This window comes from Marmota marmota, unplaced genomic scaffold, assembly GCF_001458135.2.
Source record: "Marmota marmota marmota unplaced genomic scaffold, marMar, whole genome shotgun sequence".
NCBI lineage: Eukaryota > Metazoa > Chordata > Mammalia > Rodentia > Sciuridae > Marmota > Marmota marmota.
The window spans coordinates 22,379,482-22,406,709 of NW_026000153.1; the positions used below are offsets into that span (position 1 = coordinate 22,379,482).

General features: G+C 46.0%; 1 protein-coding gene across 7 annotated transcripts in view; it reads right to left on the reverse strand.

The window, feature by feature from the left end:
• The window catches only part of Tns3 (tensin 3), a 266,521-nt gene that overhangs the window by 155,421 nt on the left and 83,872 nt on the right, over positions 1-27,228 (reverse strand). For 5 of the 7 annotated variants that reach the window (XM_048786578.1, XM_015490306.2, XM_048786577.1 and 2 more), the window contains one exon: positions 21,400-21,438. In XM_048786578.1, coding sequence (XP_048642535.1) covers positions 21,400-21,438 — 39 coding nt within the window. Of the gene's footprint in view, positions 1-1,391; positions 1,593-16,332; positions 16,463-21,399; positions 21,439-27,228 lie in introns of those variants that run through there. The other 2 variants (XM_015490304.2, XM_048786580.1) reach the window with 2 other exon arrangements.

The following is a 27,228-nucleotide window of genomic DNA, read 5'->3' on the forward strand; positions in this document are numbered from 1 at the left end:
AGAGGAGCCAACACCCATGAAGCAGGGGCAGACAAAACATAGCACCCAGCTGCTGGCCTCCACTCATCCCTGAAGGCTTTTAGGGAAGAGCAGGGAAAGAAAGCCCTTTTGTGCGTGCCATGTTAGGAGCCTGGGCAAGGCCTGAACATGGGAGGAATGCCAGCTCCCCCAGCGTCGCCAGGCCTGTGTGCTGTCCCAGCAGCCCAACCAGCACTGACAGCCTGCACTATACACGGCTCCATGAAAAGGAATCATAGCAGTGGCCAAAGCCACAAGGAAGCAGGACTTCATGGCTAGGTGATGCGACACACAGATCCCAGCACTGGGGGTGGGGACAATGACATAGACCTGGTGAGACACCTCTGCACATTCTGCTTTGTTTCCCAAAGCAAATGGAGAAAAAATAAAATAGAAATGATCAGCCACACTTGGATGAAAAACAACAGCATCATGTGTCTGTCTGTCTACTTATTCCTTCACTCCTCAGCACACAGGTCACAGGGGACATGCACACATGCTTTGAGATCTTAATGCCCTGGATGGAAGCCAACTCCACTCCTTGACTAGCTATCTAACCTTGAGCATGTATACACCCCTCTCTGTAACTCAGTTTCCTCATTTGGGAAAGGAGAGAATAACAATATTATTGGAAGGATTCAATAAGTTAACACATATAAAAGGCTCCAAAGATAAGCGCTAAATAAATATTAGCCACTAATCCAAACATTTTATTTGTGTGCTAGGCAGGATTGGGCTCCTGAAATGAATTTCCCCCACAAACTATTATGAGGTCTAGTGTAGACTCAATAGTCACCACTGTGTAGCTGTGACTCCGGCCCTGCTTTTAACAGAGGGAGGAATAAAGCTCAGAGAGGGTAAGTGATTTTTCAGAAGTCATATAGTCAGTAAGGCCCTTTATCCCCTTTCCATAATGAGGATACTAAAAGAGAGACAGAAAGAGAGAGAGAGAATTATCAGAATTACCAGACTTGATTTTTTTTCTTAAACTCAAGTAGTGATTACAGAAATTGTGAAATTAAACTATCCCCAACTCAAGTTGGAAAATTAAAATAACATTATTTCACCACTGAGCTCAACTATGAGAAACAACATCTAGCCCAGACTGAGATGATGTCTATGAGTATTTGTAACCCAAGATTTGCAGAATCCTGCCACCCGGTTCAGGAGGTCTAACTGGTTTAGAACCATATGGAATGAGGGAGCTGAGGCCGATAGACAAGGAGAGGGAGAGACAAGCACTGGACTTGGAAGTGACAGAGAAGTGAGTATTTACAATCAAATCTGAAGCTTCCCTTTGCTATTCTCACAAAATAAACTTCCCAGTAAGGGCGGCAAGGGCAGTCCTCAAAGGCACAGCAGACCACCTTTACCTCTTGGCAGGCAGGAACTCACTGTGCTCAGCAGGGACTATGTGGCCAGGGCTGCTGCTCCTTCCAGAAGCAGCTCCTCCTATTGCATGCCTCCTTCTGCTGCTTTCAGTCAAAGTCTAAGCCTCCTCTTCCAGCTCTGGGCACAAGGGAGGCAGCTGGAGAGGCCTGGCAAGTGGGAGAGCCCTCCAAGTGTGGAGGTTCCGAGACGGCAGCCAGGAGGAGCAGGCAGGTGCGCCCGGCCCCAAGGTGAATACGCATGCTTGCTCACAGGCAAGGACGATGGCAGCCGGAGGCTGCAGGCCAACCTGCCAAGGGCTGGTGGAACAAGAGCAGTGCTGTCCAAGCAGAGCTGTCTGACCAGGAAGCTGAGCAGGCTGCATCCTTTTGGGGACCAGCCCAGACCCAGGCTCCAGGTAGACCCACTTTCCACAGGTGCAGACACACAGGCATGGCAGGGGTTTTTTACCCCCAGGAATTAAAAACCCCACAAGTTCTTGGGAAAGCAGGTGCTCACCCCTAAAACTCAGAGCCCAACTAGTGCTTGGCATCTACCTGCCTCCCTCCCCCTCTCCTTCCTTCCCTCCTGTTCTCTGCTTCTTTTTTAGTTCATTTTTGTTCCACTCATTCCAAGCAGAATTTGATGTGACTTATCAAGGAATTCAATACAATCAATAGAAAAAAACAAACCAACAAATGAATGCACAAAACCAGGGTCAAAGACAACGATGTGGGGGAGGAGAAAAGGCTATGTCATAAAAGCTCTTTGGCTAAGGGAAATAGGTGCTCAACCGGTTCTGTGTTTCCTGGAGGCCAAAACAAAAAGGGAGATTGTGGCTGGACTACACTCTGCACGGATCTTGGTGACAGCGGGGACTTTAAAGGGCACCCAACCTCCCTGAGGCTGGGTTTAATCTATCATTTAGCACTTCGGGCTGAGAGGAAGGGCAGCAAACGGGTGGCAGCCAGCCCAGAACACCAGCCTGTCTCTGTCCTCGGCTGTCAGAAGTACCCATTGCAGCTGTTTAAACCGGACTTGATCATGACATGGTCAGTCTTGTCCCTGAAACTGACAGGGAGATGCGTGTGTGTTCATTTTATAACCATGCTTTATATGCACCTGTGTTCTTTTATTTTTCTTAATCATTTCATGACATAGAAAGAGGACAAAAGGAAGAGAGTTGGGAAGGGCACCATTCAGTTCCTCTGTGCCCCCTTACTGGGCACCACAGTCAGTGCCTGTCCACAGGAAGTCACATGTGGTCTCCTTCTAGGTCAGATGCAAAGGGACCCCACCCCAAGATAAGGACTAATGGAGTGCCCCATCTGCCCACCTTGAGGCAGGAAGCACAGAGGGCAGTGGGGGTCGGGAGCCTAAGTAGGACCATCTGTCCCGATTTAAATGACCATCTACACTCAACAGACTGGGGGACATCAAGAGGACTTTCAATTCTTCCAAGCATCAGTTTTCACTTCTTTGAAATGAGCTGATTCTGTTGCCTTCACAGGAACCCAGCAGAGATGAGATGATGCCAGCCAAGTACCAAGACATAGGCTCCACAGTTGTCACCAGCCCCACCCACTGTCACCAGCCCAGCTCATGGAATAAGGTGGTCAGCTTTAGTCTAACTCCTGCATTTTATAAATGAGGCATAGTGACGTGGAAGTGCCTGTATTCCACAGGGTGGCAGCCAGAGTGGCCATGTGGCCCTGAGGACTTCATGTCGAGAGAGAACACACAGGTCTTGGAGACCTGGAACTCTCACAAACACCATCAAGAACCTGGTACAGAATTATAATAGGATAGGAGGAATAAGTTTCAGCATTCCATAGCACAATAAGGTGATCATAATCATTAATAATGTATCTTTCAAAATAACTGGATTATAGAACTTTGAATGTTTTTACCCCAAAGAAATGATAATGTATGAGGTGATAGATGTGCTAATTACCCTGATTTCATCTTTATACATAATATACATGTATGGAAACATCCATGCTGAATCCCCTAAATATGTAAAATTATTATGTTTCAATTAGAAAAGAAAGAGCCCAAAGGAGAGTCCCCCACTGCAGGTGGTGACCAGCCAGGGGTAGCCAGCCAGGAGGTTAGTCACCCACACTGAAGAATACAGCAGGGCAGGAGAAGAACCACTTTCTTTAGAAGGCAGAGAACACTTGTAATGGGGCGGAGGTCTGAATGCTCTCCACTGTGGGAGGGGGTCAGCAGCCTGTGCTAAGCTCACTCTCAAGTGTCCTCTCATCCTGGTAGAGGCCCTGCAAAAAGCCTGGAGGCCAATCCTACAGGCACAGCACAGGCAGGCCTCAGGGGAACTGCCCCTCCCCCCTATCCAGGGTAGGCAAACACAGGATCTTATCTGCGTGACGCACAGGGCCAAGGGGAGCTGTGAAGCCACCAAGAAGGTTGGAGACCCACAGATGTCGGCAAACCTGGCCAGAAAGGTTGACTCCAGCTGCAGCTGGCCTGTCCCTAAGCACAGCAGTCACAGGACCTTGGGAGGTCTAATGAACCCCTGAATGGCCCGCCCAACCGGACAAGGGGGCTGCCCAGGGAATACTGAGACCATTACACATCTCAGGCCAGGCCCACACCTTCCCCTGTCCCAAGAAGGGTAAAGTTGGTCCTTTACTTTAGAACCAAAAGTGAATGAATTCCACTGCTGCAGACGGCGCAGCCTTTACTTAGACCAGCCTAGAATAATCCGACTCAGAGAGGTGACCCAGAAAAGGTAAAGGAGAGAGGTCTTGGAGTACCATGCACACCTAAACACAGCAAAATAGTGTCAGCACACCCCATATGCAACATAGAGACTTAAACAAAAATCACAAGGATAATTTTACTCAATTCCTTACTGAAACATTCAGGTCAAGGTCATCTAGTTAGTCAGCAGAAACCTCATCCATCCAGGATAGGTCCCTGGGCCCAAGGCCAGCTGTCCCTCCCCACTGTGCCCATACCTGTGGACAGAAAGTCACCTTCAGTGCTGCCAAAGGGCAACTTCACCATCTAAGTATCAAACATGTTTAAAACAGTGAAACAATGACAACCGTGTCCTCCACTCAGGGGCTTCAGTGTGGGTGTGAATGAGGGGTGGGAGGCCCAGGCTTAGAACACCTGAACCTCTTGAAATCAACATTTTCCCCCCACCCCTTTTTCTACATTCAGAGAGGCCAGCTGCTGAGTACAAACTGGATCTGAGAACAGTAAGAAAAAAAGCAGCCTGCATTGTGGGGAGTAATGGAAGGAGTGGGGGGCAACTGGAGTTGTCTGCAGGTGAGCAGGAGACAACCACAGACACAGCCTTCTGCAGGGGGAACACGCAGCCAAACTGTCCCTTCCTGTGGGTGCCCGCTCACTGCTTGAGAGTCAGGAACCCTCTCTAATTCCCCCCACCTGTCACAGCTGCAGTCTAGGATCCCATCTGGTACTGGGTGGTCCATCTTTAAGAAACTACAGGAGCTTTTTAAAAATAAATGCTCCCTTTTTTCTTTCTTATGATAAGTCATAAAAAATTTCAGAAAATTTTTATTTATTTATTTTTTGGTACTGGGGAGTATTGAACCTAGGGGTGCTCAGCTACATCCCCAGTCTTTAAAAAAAAAAAAAAAAAAAAAAAAACAGGGTCTCTCTATGTTGCTGAGGCTGGCCTCGAACTTATTATCCTTCTGCCTCAGGCTCCTGAATTGCTGGGACTACAGGTGGGCACCATCACATTCAGAAAACAGACACCTACAAAAAGACTCAGATGAGTCCAGTCTTACACTCTCTCTCACAACCCAACATAATCCACATAGGATGGATCCCCCTTACTTTATTCCATGTTCATATCATTTTATTTTCTTCTACAATGTAATTTTTAAAATTTTTTTTAGTTGTAGATGGACACAATACCTTTATTTATTTATATATGGTGCTGAGGATCGAACCCAGTTCCTCACATGTGCAAGGTAAGCACTCTACCACTGAGCCATAACCCCAGCCCTTCTACAATGTGATTTTTAACAGCTGGGGGATATCCAGTTAACCAACTGGGAAAAAAAATACACCCCCCCCATTTCTAAACCTTACCTTGTCTCCAATTTCTCACTTTTATGAATGTTGCTATGAGGAGTATTTTAAATTTTTCCAATATCTCTGTGGTTGTCCTAGGGAAATACTTGGAGGTGCAATTTGCTTTGGGCTCACATCACCAGGAGCTCCTGCAGAAAGTCTTGTGACTTCCATATCCAGATACATCACCTCGAGGCACAGGAAATATCCAAAAGGTGGAGGGCTCATGACCCCCTTTTCTATGTGAGCATATTTGACACCCTATCCCCAAAAGAAACTGTCTGGCCAAAGTTAAAGGGACATGGAAGTGTCTGGGAGGTTATGAAATCAACATCCCAAAAAAATGAGGCGGCAAGGAGAAGGCAGCGACCGACCCTCGCTGCACATGACATTCCCATCCTCTCCCTGGGTCAGTGCTCAGAAGCAAGGTGCACTCCGCCACCAGGATGCACTAAAGTGCACTTTCCATCAACAGAGACCACTCTGCACCTGTGTCCCCAGCACATAGCAGACATGGCACCAGAGGCAAATATTTATAACATGAATGGATTAATGAGAGAGGGACAGGTCAGTGGGGGAAACTAACCATCTATTCCATTAGTTAGTATTTTCCATGATCAAGACCACAATTCCAAGATTATAACTTATTATTCTCTGAATCACAGACAGGCAGCACACATACCTGGAGGCCATGACCACTTGCCACCACCTGTTAAGAGCTGAAATACATTCTTTAGACATCCAAAACCTGAAGCCCTCATCTCCAGAATCTCAGACTGAGACTGTATTTGGAGATGGGGTTCTTTAACACGGTGATTAGTGTTTAAATGGGGGTAGTTGGGTGAACCCTAATCTAATACAACAGATGTCAATATAAAGGTGAAATTAGAACACAGACACACACAGAAGGATGACCGTGTGAAGACAAGGCGGGGACTATGCCATCTACAAGCAAAGGAGAGATGGCCTCGAAAGACACCAACCCCATTCACACCTTGATCTTGTATGTCCAGCCATCAGGACTATAAGAAATAAATGTCAGTTGTTTAAGTCACCTCCTCATGGTACTGTTATGGTTTTCTCACTCTGACACCATCTTTAAGGTCTGAGATGTGTGGTGATCATTTGGAGAGCAATCAAACAACAAGAAGCATCTCCAGCTTCCCTAAATAACTACAGGGGGCCTGGACACAGCACCACCATCCCTGTCCATTCCCTTGCCCTACTCTCTTCTTGCAGGAAGCAGGGCTGAGACTATGTGCAGCTGAACCTGAGCAAGGAGGTGGCAGAAATGTCCCCTAACCTCACCTCAAAGATCACCTTCTCTTTGGGAAAAAAAAAAAAAAAAGCTGGCAAAAAGCAACCTTGCAAGTCAAACTGATTGAAAAATAATTAGAAAAAAACTGATAAAGTACTGAAAAGGGAAGAGAACTAGCACTGAAAACAGGGCATCCAGCTGCTTTGAACTCTTCTAGTAAATTCCAATCACTTGGATGGGGATCTACTCTGATCTAGAGGCATAACACCCAGTTTTATGTAAAAACTCAGGTGTCAGAGAATCTACAGATGCCTCTATGAGAAACTGATTTGTAGAACGCTAACTTCAATTACTATTTTCCAGCACCTATCATGTGCATAGCCCCCTGGAAACACAAGAGCAGGCAGGTAGCGGGAATGAATATGGAAAAGTACATCTTTCACATGTGGAGAGCAGACCCTAAGAGGGAGGGGGTAAATACAAGACTGTGAGTGTAGAATTAAACATAAGACACCTTCAAAGGCAGACATGTAAAATGGGGAAGTAGGAGGTGAGTCCAGGCTGCAGAATTCATGAAAGCCACATCTCTACCCAAGACTTTTTGGCTTAGTAAATGAAATAAAACTCTAAATTGCCCTCCATATTACCAAATAATTGAGGTCACACCCCAGTGGCCTTTCTAGGCCTCCCATCAATCACTAGCAAGCTAACCACCCCATTCATTCTGTGATACAAACTCTGTCCAAACTCTGTTTCCTGTTGGCTTAATGCTCATTAAAGTCAGGAGTGAAAACAGAGAATCTGTGAGTTCCCAGGTTTTCTGCTGATGCTGCAGGGACTGGACTACATCTAAGATCCACTGACTCAAAAAGGTTTGTGCCTGGCTGTGGTCTGTACTAAGGACCTTGTTACCACATGACTCTGACTCTTTCTCCCTTATAGCATCCCTGGCCATCATCCTCCTCAGTATCCCAGTCATCCCGGGGATGACCATTGCGGCAACACTGCCAGCTTCTATTTGAATAGCACCAATGTCCATTTTTAAAATGGACTTAATTTTCCAAAATTCTTCATTCTACACAGTCAAAATCAGCTCTCCCTGAATAACTACACCTTGGCCTCATTCCTTTCCATGAGAAATCATCTCGAGGTGAATCCCTCTGTTCAAGGAGGTGTAGAATTTTCCCAAGGAAAACAGTTAAGACTTAACCTGGCTCCTGTGAAACAACCCTTTATTCAGAATGACTTTTTTTAAAGGCTCTATGAGATAAATGTTGCCACTTTAGAAAATAGAAAAATTTGAGTCCCACAGTAGGAGATCCCAGCAGGTTTTCAGAGCCAGACTTCATCACAAAGATATATTGTTAACAGTGCTACTGAGATGTGTGTATTTTCAGAGGTCAACAGTCAAATGGTACACTGGCTTAAGTGTTGAGCTGTCAGGAAATGAAAGAGAATTGTGCAAGAGAGGGAAAGGGCAGTGTTCAGGAAGCACTGGTGTGCATTTATGGGATAACAGAGCAAGTGTTCCCTGGGACCCTGCAGGCTGGTCACCAGTCCATCTAAAACTCTGGGCCTGTGCACTTCATTTTCATCCTGTACTATAGCCTTGGAAAGCAGATACCAGGACCAGGAGCCCAGGCACCATCCACAGGGACCCCACTACCCCAATGAACCACATCTGTCAACCTCCCTGGGACATCCTAAAGCTAATACCACACATCACATCACTCAATTCACAAATATCTCAGTATACATAGGCAAGATATAGAGAGATAATTATATATACATAAGGACACTAAAAATAGCTGTATTGTGACAATAATTCCTTAATATCATAAAAGATTTTTCAGGGTCCAAACTTCTCCATCATATATTTTTTGGTTTTACTTTCACTGCCTTCAAAAAAAAAAATGAATCCAAATAAAGCTTTACAATGTTTATCTAATTTGTCTCTTAAGTTCCTTTACAATATAGATTCTTCCTCCTCTTTTTGCAAATTCATTTGTAAAACAGCAAGCTCATTTATTCTCATTAGAATTTCCCCTGCTCTGGATTCTGCTGACCCCTCTGGTATTTTAATATCACAGACTGCTCTGGCCCCTGATTTCTTGTCAGCTGCATATGGCTCTGAGGTTTGCTCTGATTCTGGATTGATTGGGGGCAAGGTTTGGGCAGCGGGCATCATGCTCTTCCCTGGAGGAGGCATATGCCCTCCCTACTGTGACAGTGGAATATATTCAAGATCAGGGCTGAGACCCCAGTGGCTCAGTTATGAGGGCTTTTAAAAGGTCAATTTTTTAACTCTATCACTTTTCAACATATATATAGCTAGAATTCCTCTTTCAGTAAAACTTTCCCTCTTCCTTCATTTGGAAACACTGAGGTAAAGTTTGTGAAAGAAAGAAAGGTTAGCCGGGATGTGGCCTCACAGAAGGGCACTTGCTAGCATGACAGGGCACTTGTCTAGCACGACAAAAACTGTGGGGATGGGGACACAAATGCTTGGCTCTTTCTCTTTATTCACCAGCTTTTAGAATGAGTTGTTTCCCCAGCATCTCCCCAAAATAGCTCAGGAATGTTGTTATTATTTTATATAGTACTTTTGCAAGCGTGCTATATAGATCAAAATTTCACCCCAGTCCAGAGTCACAAAGCTGACAGTAGATAGGTCCAGAACCCAGGCCCTCCCTGTCTATCGGAAGCTGATCCTGCTCTCCAGGCCCAGTTCATTCTGGAATGACAGGCCACAGCTGCCCCTCATGCCCAAGGCCCAGGGGAAAACCAAGATAAGGAGTGTCATGGTCACCACGTTGATAAACAGTGTTAATCAAGTGGAGAAAACTCTTCAGTAAACTGGAAAGTACCCATGTAGTTAAACATGAAACTCCTTATTCCCTCTGTGTAATTGAGCCACCAAACATGGCATGATTTCCAGTAAATGAAACCTCTTTTCTTTTTTTACAAAAAGCGTTACCTAATACTGGAGGGGAAGTACATATTCTAAACAAATCTGCCACAAGTGCACTAGGAGAATTCCACTGTGACAGCGGCCGTGAAGACAGAGAGGCCACAGCTCCTGACTTCCAGCATGGAGGTGCCCTGCGGCCGGCAGGGAAACACCTAACTCAGGATAGCGGTGGCAATGCCAACACAGAGGGAGTGACCTCCTAGACAGCTCAAAGGTACTCTCAGCAACTCCAGGAAGCTTCCACAGGCACCTGCTTCTCTTAACAGAGGCTTTTTTTGAATATAGGAGACCATGGATCAGTCACCCACACCCACATGTGAAGATAAGAGGTTAGAGAACAAGGCCCACATAGGCAGGGAGGAACCTGGGCAGGAGTTCCCACACTAACCAGCCCCCCTCTCCTAGGAATGGATGGGGACTTGGGGGTAGGCGCAGCACGTGTGATGCATAATCTACTTGCTGAGTAGAGTAATTTAAGTGCTGTGCCAATAAATGCCTCCCCCTACCCAGGGTTTGTAATGCTATACTGTCACAGGCTACCCTCTCTCCAAACAATAGCTTCAGCACCTTAAAACGAATAATAATAAAAATTAAAAAGCATTTGATTTTCCCCTTCAGCAGTTGCTTGCTATCTCCCCATAGATCACAAGGGACCACTGCCTTCAAGAGCCCCTTCCAAATTAAAATGTGGGATTGCTACAATCTGTGCAAAAAATAAAAACAAAAAAAAAAAAACCACTCATCAGATTGCCCCAGTGCATTCACCCAGTTGGTGGGTCCCTCAGAAAAAGGATACCTGCAGTGATCAGAGAAAGGTTACCTGCAGTGATCTGCAGAAGGCCATCAATATTTAAGTAGAAGTGACTTTGAACTGACCTCCAGTCACACAAAGGGACTAGGTAAATGTGGGCCTGGGGGTCAAGGGCTGGCAGCACCAACTCTCACTGTAGAATTAGAGTCTCAGGGCCCAAAGAAGGGCTCCAACCCTAAACCCACAGGCATACTTAGTAACCAGGGCAGTGGGAATCCAGCACCAAGTGAGCACCACACACCTGGTGGCACAGACAAGTCACCGCAGGTGTGACGGGGCCTGCAGCCCAGGACAGGTTTTTAATCATTAGCTAAGGCTTTGTGCTCCTTGAATGTAAGCCGACACCACCCCAGGGTTAACACACAGGCTGCTGTAGATGTCTCATAATTCCCCCACCTGCAGAGGTGGGACAATAGCTTCAGGGCAGAATCGTACCCCTCAGGCTTTCAAATACCAGCTACAAAGGCAGCGGGCCCACCACCCACGTGTGGGAGGCTCAGCACTGTGGAGTGTGCTTTCTCTAATTTGTTGAGGGTTTCCCCTTGTTTCTTGGCGTGTCAATGAACTGAGACCTAAAGGCGTCCAGCAGGCCATGGATGACAGGCTTCTGAAGGAAATGCACAGGCTTATGGGAAACCTCACCGGCCTGCCTTTCCCAGAAATCCAGGCAGCTCCCACCCTCCAAGTTGGAAACAGCCAAAGACGGGATGTTGTTTTAGGTGTGGGAAGGGATGGTGAAATCAAAGAAAAGTATGGATCAAAGTTTAGCCTGTGGTTAAAAGGGGCGGGGATGGACATTCCCAAAGATTTGGGCCTGCTGGGCCAAGATGGCCTGGGGGTGGTGAGATGCTTCAGGGAAAAGCTGAAAACAGGGGTTGGTGGGGAAAGGTCTGGGCACCTTCCTGGAACTGTCTGTGAAAATGGGCATGGCTCTGAGCAGCAGGTTGTCCTGGGTCCAACTCATTCATGGAGTCCTGGAAGGAACAAGCTTCCCTTTCCATCCCTGGGCTCACCCTGACTTAGACCCTGGGACCCTCAGGCTAGGAAGGCTCTGTTTTCCTGCAAAAGTCCTGGGGCAGTGGACTTCACAGCCCTGCCCAATAACCAAAGGCTCCTCTTTCAAACCATATCTACAGACATCCTTTGCTACTTTCTCTGCTCGTTCTGAAGATGTGTTCCATGCAAATAATTGGGACAGTTCACAGAAGGGCCACCCAGACCTTTCTCTGACTTCGTGGTGGCCATTGCTGGTTCCTATTCAGGCCGCCTCACTGCCCTGCAGTTGGAGCAGCTTCCTCTTTACTCCATGGGCCAAGAAGAAGTTCTAGAAATGAATGGGGAACGATGAAGCAGCAAGACAGAAGTGAAGGGAGCTATCAACCCTGCAAACTTCCTAGGGCCGCTGTAAACAAGTACCGCACACTGGGCAGCTTCAAGGCATTTATTCTCTCACGGATCTGAGGCCTGGAAATCTGAAATCAAGGTGTAGGCGGGGCCATGCTCCCTCTTGAGGGCTGCAGGGAGAATCCCCCCTACCTTTTCCACTCTCTCATGGCTGTTGCAATCCTTGGAGTTCTCTGGCTTAGAGATACACAGCTCTGACCTCTGCCTCCCTCATCATATGGCCTTGTCCCCATGCATCTCCATGTGTCCTCTCCTCTTTTTATAAGGACATGAATCATTGGCTTTTGGCCCATCCTATTTCAGAATGACCTCACCTCCATAATTATTGCAAATAAGGCCACATTCTGAGGTTTTACTGTGTTGTTGTTGCTGTTGCTGCTGCTGCTATTGCTGCTATTGTTGTTTTAAATTTCTGGGTGTCACTTGACTTTTGCCAAAGCCACAGATGTGGAATCTGGTTCTCCTGAAATAATGGAATGGGGCGAGTTTCAGGGCAACATGATTGTACCTCCCACATCACGAAAGATGTGTCCTCTGGGGCCAAGAAGGAGAGGCTCTGGCTATTTGTTTCCAAACCTGCCTTTTGCTGCACATAGTTTCTTTACCTGAAAAACCAGGTGTGAGTTTAACTGAAAAACGCACCTATGGGCTTGCCCCTCTTCACCAGTGCACACTTTGCATCATCCATCAGGTGAGTCACATGTGCCATGAAATAAAGAAGAAAAACCTTCAAGGGGGTGACATGCAGAATTAAGAAGATAAGAATCTGAGAACTGTTCAAGATTATGGTTTTAAACTCCCACCCCTCAAGCTCTCCATGCAATACCTTAATGTTGACTCAGACCCCAAAGGACTCTGGGACCCGAGTGGGAGATAGGAAATAGGGAATTGGGAAATAAACTGATGATGTGTCTACATCAGACCAGTCCCGGGAGTGGGGCCTGTTCCGGGCCATCCTCAAGGGGGCTGGTGGTGTCCAAACCAATGGCTGCAAGTGATCTTGGGAACAGAGATTCCCTGCCCACCTCTCAGGTCATATGCACCTCATTCTTCTTCTCCCCATTCCTCTCCCACAGTGAATCCTGCCCATCCTGTCAGCCTGCACTTGTTCTTAGGAGAAAGAACCAACTGGCACCAGCACCCACACCTTCCCTGGGATGAGGCTGGGAGATGAGACAGAGACCCAAGGCTGCATAGGACACAACAGCCAGGACTGAGGGCCTGAGGCTCACACCCAAGCAAGGATGGGTGCTCCCCAGGAACTTGAGTTAGAACAGTGACTGGCCTCCCCTCTGCCCACTATCTAGTCTCCCAACCTCATGTGTGTTACCACCTCCTAGATCTAATCTGGCTTCCCTTGTTAATGCCAGCCTGCTTGGTGTCCCTGGATCCTCCCTTCCCTCTTGTCCCCTTTGAACAAGGATCTTCTGTGGTGCCTTTCAACACCTCAGTACTGTGTGTGCAGACTATCTGCAAAAGCACTCTGGAATAACTGAGTGTCAAGGTGTAATCACTGTGGGTTTTTTTGTTTGTTTTTTTTTTGCTGTTGTTGTTTTTCACATTTCTGGGACTCACTTGACTTTTGCCAAAGGCACAGATATGGAATCTGGCTATCCTTACAAAAATGGAATGGCTGGACTTTGACCCAATGGAACTCTGAGCCTTCCCTCTCTGCTTCCTGAAGATCACAAAGGTTAAAGAACAAGGCCTGTTGTTGGGCTGATACAATGAGACTTCAATATGTTTGCATGAAGACTCCTAATGAGACATACAGAATCTGACATGGGCAGTGGTGAACCCTGAGACGCAGGTGGGCATATGTGGGTGATTTTCAAAAAACAGTGATAACTGCATAGCTACAATTTTGCTGTGGTATGTACCTCAGTGGCTTTGTGTTTCTGAAGTTTACCACTGGAAATGTTGTGGAAAGGTACTACAGGTAGAAAATAATCACTGCCCAATCCATTGCCTGGATTTATAGGCCATGAAGACCAGAAATTCATGCATGAGACTTCCATGAAGTCTTTTGTGATAAAAATCTAAGAGACACTACAGACAGAGACCATCAGAAGAGACCTATATAGCCCATGAACTCAAGGTTACCTGAATGACAGTCCTGGGTTACTGGACTCTCAGCACCTATTCACAAAGCATCCAACCCCATATTTGACAAATGAAAAGCTTGAAATTTGCTTGAAATTTGCTGCTGCTTAATTTGCAATGAAATTAAAAGGGTACCATTAAAGTAAGTTCTTTTCATTCACCAGAAGTTTCTATTTATCCACTTGGTAGGCATTCCTTCTGAAAATAACTTAGATGCTTTGTGAGACTCTGTCGTGGGCCACCAGTGGAAGAGGCAAGAATGAAACGTGTCACGGATTTCCGAAACAGTCACAATTTGTCCTTGTTGAGCTCATTACTCAAGACAGCTTGCTCTGGGTGGTTTTAAGAGTTAAACAAACCTTATTGAACAAGGTGCCAATGTACATACACATAACACACACACTGCATGCACATACATGCAACACAGACACAAACACACACACACACATGCATACACACAACAGTATCAGGGGACGGTTGGCAAAAGCCAGTTTGAAAACTCCAGGCTTAGACAATGTAACCTGACTCCTGATGTCACCTTTGATGGAAACAGTCCATTGGCTTCACTTTAATTAAACAAAGGGAACCAAAGCTGTTATGACTCAGAAGCTATTCTGATATGACCTCTCCTCCAACATGAGAAACCAGCAAAAGCACTCAGTGTGTGTGCCAGCAGCTGGACGGGGTTCTCTGCACCTGTTCTTGAGCTGTTGCAGCTGGCACTGTCCTGCCCACCTCCCACACATAGCCACTGGAAGGCCACCAGAAGTCTGGAACACGAACCAGGCCTTCTTCAAGGACAGCGGCCACTCTGTAAACAGTGCAGACATCCTCAGGGCTGGCTGTGCCAAGGCCACTCCCTGGATACTGGGGGTAGCCTAGGAGTCTGGCATGGAACCAGGTCAGACACATGGACTCCATGGTCTCCTAACAAAAGCCATGCCTACACCTCAAGAGTGTCAGGATTCCTGCACCGATAGGAACCAGCTCCCTTGGGTGACGTGTGGGAAGGTAAAGGTAAGATGGACAGAAGCAAAATATTCTGCCATTGGAACTTCAACAAAAAGCTGTTACCACTGTTTATACAATAGTTAGGCAGCCGTCAGAGGAAACCACCCTGAAAAACAGCACCTACCAAGCAGAGAAGCACATATGCCATATACCCTTGTTCCAACCCCAGGCCTTGAGGTCCTTGTTCTCCAATCAAGGGATCACAGGATCCAAGTAATCCAGAGTATCTTTCCTCATGTCCTTACCCTCAGGAAGCAGAGGACGTCCCCTGCAGCTCATCAGACTGGTTCTGTCCCATCAGATGGCAAGAGTACAAGATCAAAACACAAAACAAACAGCCAGGCCTGCAGAACTAAAAGGACTTCATTGTCCTCTCAAATCCAAGAAACAGCAAGTCAGGCTTTCCCTATTCATCACATATTTCCTGAGCAGTGCTGAGAATTTTAATACTTCATTTCATTCTAATCTCACAGAGATCCCAGAGGAAAGTGGTGGGAATCCCATTTTACAGAAGGGGAACATGGAGCCCACAAAACAAAAGGAGTCAAATCAAGGTCATGGAGCTCTCTAGTATTCACAGCTTGGATGGTTCCAGATTTGACTTTAGTTCCATGCTCATTCATAAGAACTAGTACACTCTGTGCTTGGGTGTACATGTGAGCAAGTAGTGTACATGCACATGGAGATCTACAGAACAGCTGGAGCATAGTCCTAAAGAGCAGGACCACCTCTCCCATCACTGAGGATCTTATTACAACACATGGTTACACTGTAACAGCTTGTCTGAAACAACTGTCTCTGCAACAATCATTGCACTATGCCTGTGAACAGGCAGGAACATTTGCCCTATGTCTTGGCTCAAGACAAATCCATCAACTTAGTCAACACCCTCCATAATTTCCCACATATTTTCTCTGCAGTTTCTGCCTTTTCCCCCTCCTTTCAGATAAGATACCTGTCACTAATTGTGGCTTCCTTTTCACATTGGCTCCCAGGAAACTCTCAGCCTGTCTGCATGTTTCATCAGCTATGTTAACATTTACAAAGGGAGATTGCCCCCAGCCTCTAGTCTTAACGCAATGACTGACCTTTTTTTAGCACATGCATTACTCTAACCTCACGTCCCATTAACATAAACCACAGCAATAAACAGAAGAAGATTCCGCTTTGGAGAAGTAATAGGAAAACCGACATCACAGGCAAACAGCCGCTGGATCAGTACACGATGGCTATAGGAAAGGTCTCTTCCCTCCTCGTGTCGGAAACACCACCAGGTGGTCATAAAGGCCCCACAGACAAATTCGACTCACTCACAGGCATAACATCATCAAGGTGACAGATGCTCCTACAGTTGATCATGGGCTGTCACGGGCAGTCATTAAGTCTGGCTGGCATGGGCCATCACCACCTTCTCTCTGCTGAGACCAGTGAATTATGCCAGAGAGTTTCAAAACAATCATGCCCCAACTCCGTGCTACCACAGGAATTCTGGCAGACCTAGCAGCTTGCAATGTTAAAACGTGCTGGGATGAAGCTATGCTGCAACCTCCTGGGAGGGCTCCCAGCCCCCAGGTTACATCTGCAGAGCAGAGGCAGGTGGCAAAGGAGCCAAGTGGAGGAAGTGCCACTGGTATGGGACAGAGTGGGGCAGCCGGGTCTAGGGCAGGACATAAGCAAATGCAGGGACATTCGCACCCCAGGGAACAGAGGGTGGCCTCAGAGCTGACCACTGACAGCCACAGTTACATATGGAGCATCCAAAAATCAAGCAGATCGTCTGTTCCCAAAGCTGGAAGGCTGCCTGAGTCATGAAGTCCAAGGACAGGAGTCACCATGATTCCCGACAGCATGTGAGGTAAGAGGAGGAGGGAGAGAACCAGAGAGACCCTGTAGGAACCCCCCTATGCATCAGCTCAAGCAGCGCCAAGACCCAGGACGATGTGACAAGGCTCAAAGGGCACACCAAAACCTCCATCTGTCATGTTCATCCATGTGCAACGCAGCCTGCCCCAAAACACCAATCCTGAGCCCAAAACAGTGGTATTAAATAACCACTAATTTCCACTCAAGTTCTACTAACAACATGTGCGGGGGTTTTTTTTTTTTCCCCTACCACAATTTATCCTTGATTTAACAAATGTGGCATATCAAAAAATTAGAAGCAGTAGTAATGAATGTGTCCCTTCTCTGGAAAGGTAGAAAGTGCACAGACACAAGCAGACAAAGAAGCCAAGGTCAGGCCTGCAAGGGCCTCTCAGCACCTGGGTGACCTTGGAGAGTTTCTTCACATTTTTGAGCCCCAGGGGGTAGCCTAACCACCCAGCAGGTGCTTGATGAATGGTTAACAAAGAGAAAATAAAAACTGCTCTCAGGTAACCTGGTCAGGACCAAATGGTCCAGGGGATTCCCAAGGCCTGCCGGAATATGGGTGTTATCTGAAGGTCTGTCATTGTGCCAGTCCAAAGCACTCGGAACCCCTGTGCCAAGAAGGTTCCTGGCCCAAGCAGGGGCATGAGAGAAAAAAGGATTGGATGCTTTTTGCCCTGAGAAATATACAGGTCCAAACCCTCCCCACAAGTTCCACTGGACAGAGGAGGATCAGTTTATACCACTTCACCCAGCACAAGGAGGCCGAAGGGATGAGAGCTGGGCTGCTGTGGCCATATCCACCCTTCCATTTATCCCTCCACAGGCATGAGGAAGACAGCACAACCCTGCTTACGGGGAAAAGTTACACACTGGAAAAGATAAGGGTCTCTGGGCTCAGACTGCCATGCATAGAGGCAGCTGAGGAGAGGCAGTACACAGCCAAGGCCACACCTGACCAGCACACCCACATAAGAGCCCTGCACTAGCTCCAGCTCACAGCTGTGATTCTCACAGTTGAGCTGCACTGACCTTCCCAAGGGTTTTTTAAAACACAGATCACTGGGCTCCAGCCCATGGTTCCTGATTCAGCAGGACTGGCTGGCCTGGGACTATGCATTTCTAACAGGTTCTAGGCAATGCTGAGGCTGCTGGCCCAGGGCCACACTTAGAGAACTGCTGGTCAAAGCAGTTTAGAAAAGGTCACAGAGAGCTAGGAGCACAGACTGGACTCATGCATGGTCCTCACAGGGAAACACACACACACACACACACACACACACACACAGCGTCACATGCACAAAATGACAATTTGAATACAACAATACTCCTATAAGATGATAACCGAGCTGGAAAATTCCTGTCACCTGCTGACACTGCAGCTGTTCTAATGCAGTGATGCAACACATTGCCCACATGTTTGTGGTGATGCTGGTGTAAAAAACCTACTGTGCTGCCAGTTGTACAAAAGTAGAGCAATACACAATTTAATAGTACAAAATATTTGATAATGATAAGACATGATTATATTACTGGTTTATGTGGTTACTATACTGTATCTTTTATCCTTATTTTAGAGTGCACTCCTACTTATAAAAAGATTAACTGTAAAATAGCCTCAGGCAGATCCTCCAGGAGGGATTCCAGAAGGCAGCATTGCTGTCATAGGAGATGACAGCTTCAGGAGTGTTCCTGCCTCAGAAGATCTTCCAAAGGAAGATCTGTGATGATCCTGACCCTGAGCAAGCTCCGGCTAATGTGTGTGTTGTGTCTTAGTTTTTAACCAAAAAAGTTGGAAGCATTAAAAACAATGAACAATAGGCTCCACCATATAGCTTAGGTGTGTAGTAGGCTATACCACCCAGGTTTATTTAGGTACATTTTATGATGTTAGACAAAAATCACCTAATAATGAAAGCATTCTTAGAACCTGTCTCCATCATGAAAGTATACATACATTTATATACACTTAAAAATCATATGCATAATGAGCACACATGTAACAAAGAATACACATATAACAAGTATATACACAATACACTTATATTTGATACATGACAATGACACACATACACACATATACATAATAATCACAGGTATAACAACCTCATGCAAAATGCAAATTTATGCATTCACATACATACAGAAATTACATGTACCATACACACATTCACATGCATACAACTACATGCATAATACACATGCCTATATATCATGTGTATAACAATTACTACATAATACACATTTATATACCTATTACAAACACATCACCAATAAAAATGTGGAAAAAACACATACAAAATACACATTTTGCAATCATATACATATAACATATGTATACATAATTACATTCACAGTACATACATATCTATGCAGTCATATAAGAAGTGCATATATAATACCCACATTCATATATAAATGACAATTGCACAAACATACACACCTATACCTATAACAACTACATGTCAAATGTACATCTATCTACACATTCATGTACATAATTAGATGCATGATACACACATCTGCACAATCATATACCTATATTACACAAAAACCTTACACATATCTATATACCCACAACAAATGCATATTTAATACACACATTCACAACATGTAACAGGTACCTATATAATTCCCATTTATATATGTGTACATATGTGTATAACACAAGTACATGAATAACACACATCTTCATATTCAAACACATATAACAATGCATACCTAAAACACACACATTCACACACAGAGCTGCAAGAGGAGTGGGCCGGGCTAGAAAAAGAGCCAGCTGTCTTAGTGTCCACACTCATTGAAAGCAAATCACATCCTACTGTGGTGCGAAGCTGTGTCCAGAAGATTGAGAGGATCCTCTCCAAACACTAGGGACTCTGAGGAACCCAGTGAGAAACCCCCAGCAGCCAAGGTGGACACCCTCACAGAGACCCTTTGGACCTGGTGCACAGATGTGGCATTCCAGCAGGACAGGTGTCTACGACTTACCAATAAATCTGATGACAAAAAAGCCTCTGTGCACAGGGCAGAACTACAGAGGACCCTGGGGAAAATGGGCTTCAGCAAGGTTCTCAGAGTGGCACACAGCCCCCCATCCCCCTCAATCACAGAGACAAACTGCAGCCTATCAAAGCCAAGAGTACACAAAGACACACCCCAAGACCCTGGCTATGAGCGCCACAAAATAGTGAAGGGGAGGAAGTAGTTGGTCAGCTCGGGGCAGCACTGAGGCCAGCAGGGCAAACTGGACAGAAGTCGGTGCCGTCCCTGAGGGCCTCAGCTCTTGATGTTCCACCAAGGTGTCTGGCATAGTTTGTAGGTATTTAGATTTCCCGGAGACCTGTGTTGTTTTTATCTTCCTTTGACCTTTAATGCACATTTTGCTCCCCCACAAGTACAGAGACCCACAGCATGTGATAGTATTGAAGGGAGCACAATAACAACATGTGGCATGCCTAACCACCATGAATCCCTTTTCCCTGCCTTTTGCCATCAGCTAGGTTAGGGAGCACCCTAACCCCTCTAAGTAAAGAAGGAGACAGGCTCAGTGGTGGTGCCAGGCTCTGAACTCAGAGGCTCTGATTCACCAGGCTGTGGCACCACCCTTCAGCCAAACCCTCAGAGAATAGTTTACAACCAGCCTCCTGTCTGGAGGCCTCTGAACTCAGCCCACAGAGACAGTAAGGCAGAAGGGCAAAAACCCCAGAGGAACCCAATGGATGCTGAAGGCAAAATCGGGGCTAAGGACAAGATGCCCATCCAGTTTGGGAGCTAAATGCAGCACACCTGATAGGTACCTGGAGGAGGTGGCAAGTGCAGGTATCTCCTTCCCTCATGGTGAGGCAGGGCAGGGCAGGGCAGTACACTCTCCCCAGCAGCAAAAGGCTGCTTACATTGCCCCCCGCCAGGATCACTTCCGATTTGTAATAAGAGGTAGTCTGTATTCTACCTTCCTGAGCCCCACAGGTGTCCAAGAAGCTAATAAGTCACTAGAAACAAGGTTTAACCCCTTCATCTCCAATGGGTGGAGGCAAAGAAAACACCCAAAGAAATATGAAATTCTAAGGAGTTTCATTTAAAGAACAAATGGAAATTCATGTTTACCAAATAACAAGCGGAAGAGAAAGTGTTATCCTGTGTTTACCTTGAACCTGATAAAATCATGGCAGGTGTCAGACCTGAATGTTCACAAATGCTTGCATCACGGTTTCCACATAGACACCCTGTGAGACAGCTACTGTCACTGTCCCCATTTTTAGCACCAAGACAGCCAAGGAAACTCAGACTCAGGGAAATCAAGCCCTGAAGATACCTATTATTGATCTTAAGAGAAGTTCCCACAAAAAAGCACATGGATTCTCTCCTCTTAACGAAAACAAATGGGAAGAATAAGAAGGTCAAATGTCCCTATAGAGATCTGGGCAGAAAAACTCCCCCAAGGGGCACAGTTTCAAGAGACAGTCGACCTGAGGACAAAATGTCCTCAACACAATGCAAAAGACTTACCTGTTCCAGGTGAACTTGCACACAGCAGGGAATCACCACCTGAAAGGGAGAAGAAACAAATAAGCAAATGGATTTTCAGAAAATACTAGGCCTAATGGCCAAAGGAGGTGCCCAAAGGCTTACACTATCACTAACTGCTGTCCTAGTCACCAAGTTGTAGCATTTCAAGACACAGAGGGCCTGAACTTAACAGAATCCAGTGTTTTGCTAACTTTGGGAAAGTTCAGGTCCTTTCTGAGAATTTGGGAAAGATTATAGAGCCTTCCTCCAAGAAAAATACATATCGCTTACACAGACAGAATTTCACCTACAGTTTCTAAATATATATATATATATGAAATTATTTTTTATATATTAGAAATTAGAAATTATTTTTTAATTTATTTTTTGTGGTGCTGAGGATCGAACCCAAGGCATGTGCTAGGCAAGCGCTCTACCGCTGAGCCACAACCCCAGCCCTCACCTTCAATTTCAAAGAACTGGTGGACTCTCAGAACAGAAACTTCTGAACCATCCAAGCCCTTCCTCACTGGGAATCATGGAAAGCTAACCCCAAAAAAGGTGGAGGGCTCTGCAGAGTGATCTGCAAGCTGCCCACACTCCTCACACCCACACAGGGGCATGCTTTCTCCATAAAATGGACCGACTCTTCTAGAGCCGCTTCTAGAAGTAGAACTCAAAATAGAGTCTAAATGTGCCAAAGTTAGTGTGGATACTCCAGTCAGCACATGAGATGATGGAAAGGAATTTCCTTTCACTACCACAGTCCTCCAAAGAAGAGACAGCTTATTAAGAAAGACACATACGTAGCCGGGCATGGTGGCGCACACCTGTAATCCCAGCATCTCAGAAGGCTAAGACAGGAGGATTGCAAGTTCAAAGCCAGCCTCAGTAAAAAGTGAGGCACTAAGCAACTCAGTGAGACCCTGTCTCTAAATAAAATACAAAATAGGGCTGGGGATGTGGCTCAGTGGCCGAGTGCTCCTGAGTTCAATCTCTGGTACCCTGACCCCCAAAAAGACACATACAAGGCAAAGTAATACAATCAAAGCTAAAACCCAAGCAGGAGAGATAAAGACATCAGGAACAACTGACCCTGTGGAGATAAAGAGCCCGTTTTTAGGGTTTGCCTTTAGTAGCCTCTCCGCTCTGACACTTACTAGCTATAGGACATTGACCTGAAACCCCTCTGATCTTCAGTTCTCTTATCTGAAAACTATAGGTAGTAATAGTACCTTCTTTATGGGGTAGTTGTGAAGATTAAAAGATATAGTGTCTGAGATGCTCAGAATGACAGCTGGCACAGAGCAGGGTCTCTGCTTACATGAAAGCAGAGCTCTTCCTGAGTACAAAGGGTCATGAGTCGGCTAGGGATCAAACTTGCTTTTTGCTTCTCTGAGAGGCTGACCAGGACCCTAGCACCTGCAAACAACATTTCAATCCCCATGAGCTGCCTCTCTCCTCAGCACTCTCCTGGCTCTCCCACCTCCAGACCCCTGGCATGCTTCCATTCTCAAAAGAATTTTCTAGAAATGTGGAAAGGAAGGAGAAACCCAGGCATCTGACTAATTGTCCTTGCAGTTTGGAGTGGGTGGTAGTGTGACCTTGGTTCTTACTGTGGCAACTATTTATAGCTTTTTTGCTTATCTTACTCAGTAAGTTCCTCAAGGAATATGTGACACATGGTCATTCATTTGTCTGGGGCCTCTCATTACTCCACCAGGATTCTGACTCATTCCTGCTGGGGCCAGGGGTATTCTCTCATGGCACCCATCCTTCCCTTTTAACTGGAAGTTCCTTCTGCACACACACACAGCAGCTGGCAAACAGGGACATATCCTTTTCATTTGTTTGTTATATATAAAAGCTTGAGAAAATTTACAGGGTGATGGTGGCACTGAACAAGGAGATCCCATGGTAAAAGAGCACTGGGATTCATGTCACCCTAAGCAGAGTACATTCTCAATGCACACATGCATCCTTGTGCCTCACTACATGTGTGACACGCTGACAAGAAATGTGCAATCGGAGCCCCTGCCTTTAAGAAGTCATTGTCTGTATTCCACTCTAGGCAAGATTAATCAGCGATCAAAAGAAAGGAACTATCAAGGCATGGAAAGAATGGAAAAGCATGAAGTGGTATTACTGTGTTTAAGAAGTTAATCTGAAAAGTTTATACTGCTATATGATTCCAACTACATGACATTCTGGAAAAGACTAAACCATGGAGACAGTAAAAGAATCAGTGAATGTCACAAGTTGGGGGAAGGAGGAATGAATACATGGAACACAAATTTTTAGGCGGTGAAACTATTCTGCATGGTTCTGTCATGGGGGATGCGTGCCATTAACTTTCATGCGGACTCACAGAATGAAGAGTACCCAAAGTGAACCCCAGCATAAACTATGGACTTAGGTTAATAAATAACATTTCAATATTGGCCCATCAAGTGTAATACGTGTGTCACAGGATATAATATGTTTATATGAGGGAGATGAGGACCTGTGTTCAATTTTTCTAAAAGTCTGAAACTGTCCTAAAAAGTAGAGTCTATTAACTTTTAAATTAATCGTTTGGAAGCATGTTTGTTGCAAGAAAAAAAAGAAAAGCTCCAGACAATATCAGAAACTTGAATTAAAAAAAAAAAAAACAGCCACTAAAAAATTCAGTCCAGAAATCAAGTGCATTTGTGCATCCCCCTAGGGCAAGATGGAATGTAGTAACACTGCCCACCTGGCCTGGCCCCAAGTGCCCTCCAGGAACTGAGAGATAAGCTCTGTGAGCAAGGGCTGCTCAAGTTCCACCTTGCCTGGGACCATGCATGATCAAGTAAAAACTTCAGGATTCGTTCAGGACAGGAAATATAGATACAGATGCTGGATATAGATGCTATTTCCATATTATTTCTCCTGCCTTAGAATAAGGAGGGCAGCTGACCACAGTGAGAACCATGTATCAAGGCTACCAAGTCCAAGGTGTTCACATCTTACTTTAGATCAGTCTGCATAGTCTGAACATTAAAAACACATTGAACAGCTCTGATGCATTTGCAAGGTGGACCTTGGATGCCACCTCAGTACTTCAACCTGCCTAGAAAGGCAGAAACACACATCTTCTCTGGATAAGGCCGCATAGCAACCACTGGAACCCACAAAACTCTGGGGCTCATCACCAGCCATTGCACTTGGCTCTCTGACCTTCAGACCTCCAGTCCACTTCTCCTGCACCAGGGAGAAGGAGCTTCCCATGATGGAGAGTCAGGTGACTGAGGAGGGCGATCACCCAGAGTCAGATCAGGATAGCACAGCAAGTCACCTGCCTGCTCCTCCATCTTCCATTCTTGCTCTGACCAAATGCCCTGGTTCTCTCACCCTTTTGCTTTGACAGAGGAAGCACTGTAAGCCTGGGTCATCTCTAGGTTGGCTGACCTTGCTCAGCATGAAGAAGCTGATATGTCTTTAGCAGGTAAGTTCTTAGAAAGCCCATCCTGGCCAATGGACGGTTCTGACAACTGAGCAGCACGGGCCAGCACTGCAGGACTGGGCAAAAGACTGACACTGTCATGTTCACAGAAACCATTCTGTAAAGCTTGCACCCGGGCAGGGCCCACTGAGCTGCACCTGACGCATGGCTCGATCCCCATGTGCAGGCACAAATCAGTCGCATAAACATGTGACCAGACGGCCAAGTGCTGTGTCTTCAGGTCATTCTCCTGAGTCCTCACCACAGCCCAGAAATCTTATCCTATGTGTGAGAAGCTCAGTCACAGAGAGAGCTGCTGTGTGCAGGTCCTCACAGAGGAGATGCTGGCTGGTCCCAAACACCTCATGCTGCTGACAGGAACTAAAACCCTCACTACAGGATTGATAAGAGATGACAAGATTGGGATGGGGCTGGGACTATAGCAGCTCCCATGGAAGCTAGAGGAAATCCCAGGAGAGGGCCACGGGCTTTGGAGCATGAGCCGTGAGCCACTGGTTGCAGGCTACAGCACCCCAGGACTTATCCCTCCCTTGATAGTGGCCCCTCTGAGAGACCCGTGTGACAGCCACTTTATGGCCTTCTCTCAGTTCTGTTTGAAGCCTAATCTACTGTTACCAGGGACAACCACAAACAAACAAGGTGTGCCCTGCCCACACCTGGCTACGTGGGCGCCTGAGCTGGCTGGTGTTGATAACCTCGTCTCAAAGCCAGCAGTTCAACAGGATGGAAGCAGGGGGTGGCAAGGGCTTCCACCCAGTCTGACTGTGTCACTGGGACCATGTGGTTGAGTGTAAGTGTGCATACATGGGCATGTGAATGAGTTTGAATGTGACCATGTATATTTAAAGAATATGGGTCCTGTGGGTGTTCTTCAGAAGTATAATGCTTGCCAAGCGTGAGTGAGGCCCTGGGCTTCATCCCAGCACCACAATAAAAAAAAAAAAAAAAAAAAAAAAAAAAAACTTTTAAATAGCAGGGTGTGGTGGCACATGCCTACAATTCCAGCTACTCAGGAGACTGAGGCAGGAGGATCAGTAGGTTGTAGATCAGCCTCAACAACTTAGCAAGATCTTGTTTCAAAATAAAATATAGAAATGTCTAGGGATGTCGCTCAATGGTACAGCATCCCAGGTTCAATCCCCAGTACCACAAAAAATAGGGGAGGAAAAAAAGGACAAGAGCCTGTGTGACAGTTTATTTCTGAGTTTTGACAGTGCTGTGAGTTTCTAAGTGTGTGTACATATCCGAGTTTGTGTGTGGGAATATGTGTGCACACCCTGTGGGAATGTGTGTGTACATTTGAAATTGTTCATGTTTGTGTGTGTGTGTGTGTGTGTTTGTCTGTCTGTCTGTCTGAGTCTCTATGTGTATTATGAGTGTCCATGTGTATCTCTAAGGGTGTGTGTACACATACCCAACCAAAGTTCAGTCTCGCTGAATTCAATCACGGAGGTTAATTACTGCTTTGGCTAACAGGTGCTTCTCACCAGAGAAAGCACTTTCACCCAGGCCGCTGCCTCCCTCACTTAAGGCACCAGGCAGAAGCCCAGGCTTCAGTGCAGATCCAACTCAGAGAGACTGGGATGCACTGTAACTACCTGTCCCACTGCCCCCTGCTACCCCTTGGAGATCAAGGCCCTGAGGGAGAGAAAGAAGACTTCAGTTCAACACACGCTTTGCCATGTTCTCCCTCTGATTCATACAACGAAGCTTATGAACTCAGTTTTGGGGGTTGCTTCCTATTATATTTTCTTTTGGACAGAGTCAAATAGAGAGTGATAATTTTCTACTAGTTTCTCTAAAAACATGTAGCCTTACCTATTATTTTATAAATAGAATAAAGGTAAATGTGAGTTCAACCTTTTGTGAATCATCAAAATTTCTGATGCCTTACCTATTACTTTATAAATAGAATAAAGGTTAAATGTGAGTTCAACCTTTTGTGAATCACCAAAAATTCTGATTGTGTGAGGTCACATGAATGAGCCCTGAGAGCCCCAGGAAACATGGAGCGAGAACTGAGAGGCCACTCTCACTGCCAGCACACCTTCACTCGGTCACCCACTACCGTGGGGAGCCTGGGCAGTTTTTGCTCTCTTTACTATCCATTTTTCCTTCCTGCTCTCCAGGTATTTTTGTCCTAGGAGAACTCTCCTCACACTGGAGTCAAGCAGGCCTGGGTGAATCTTGTTCATGCCAGGATTCTGGAACTGTGAATGAGTTCAGCAGCACCAACCAAGTCATGAAAGTGTGTGGGGTCAGTGCACCCACATACAGAAAGCCACCATTCAGGTACAAAACAAGTGCAAAAGGGGTCTAGAAAGCAGGGTGAGCCACCAGCCAGC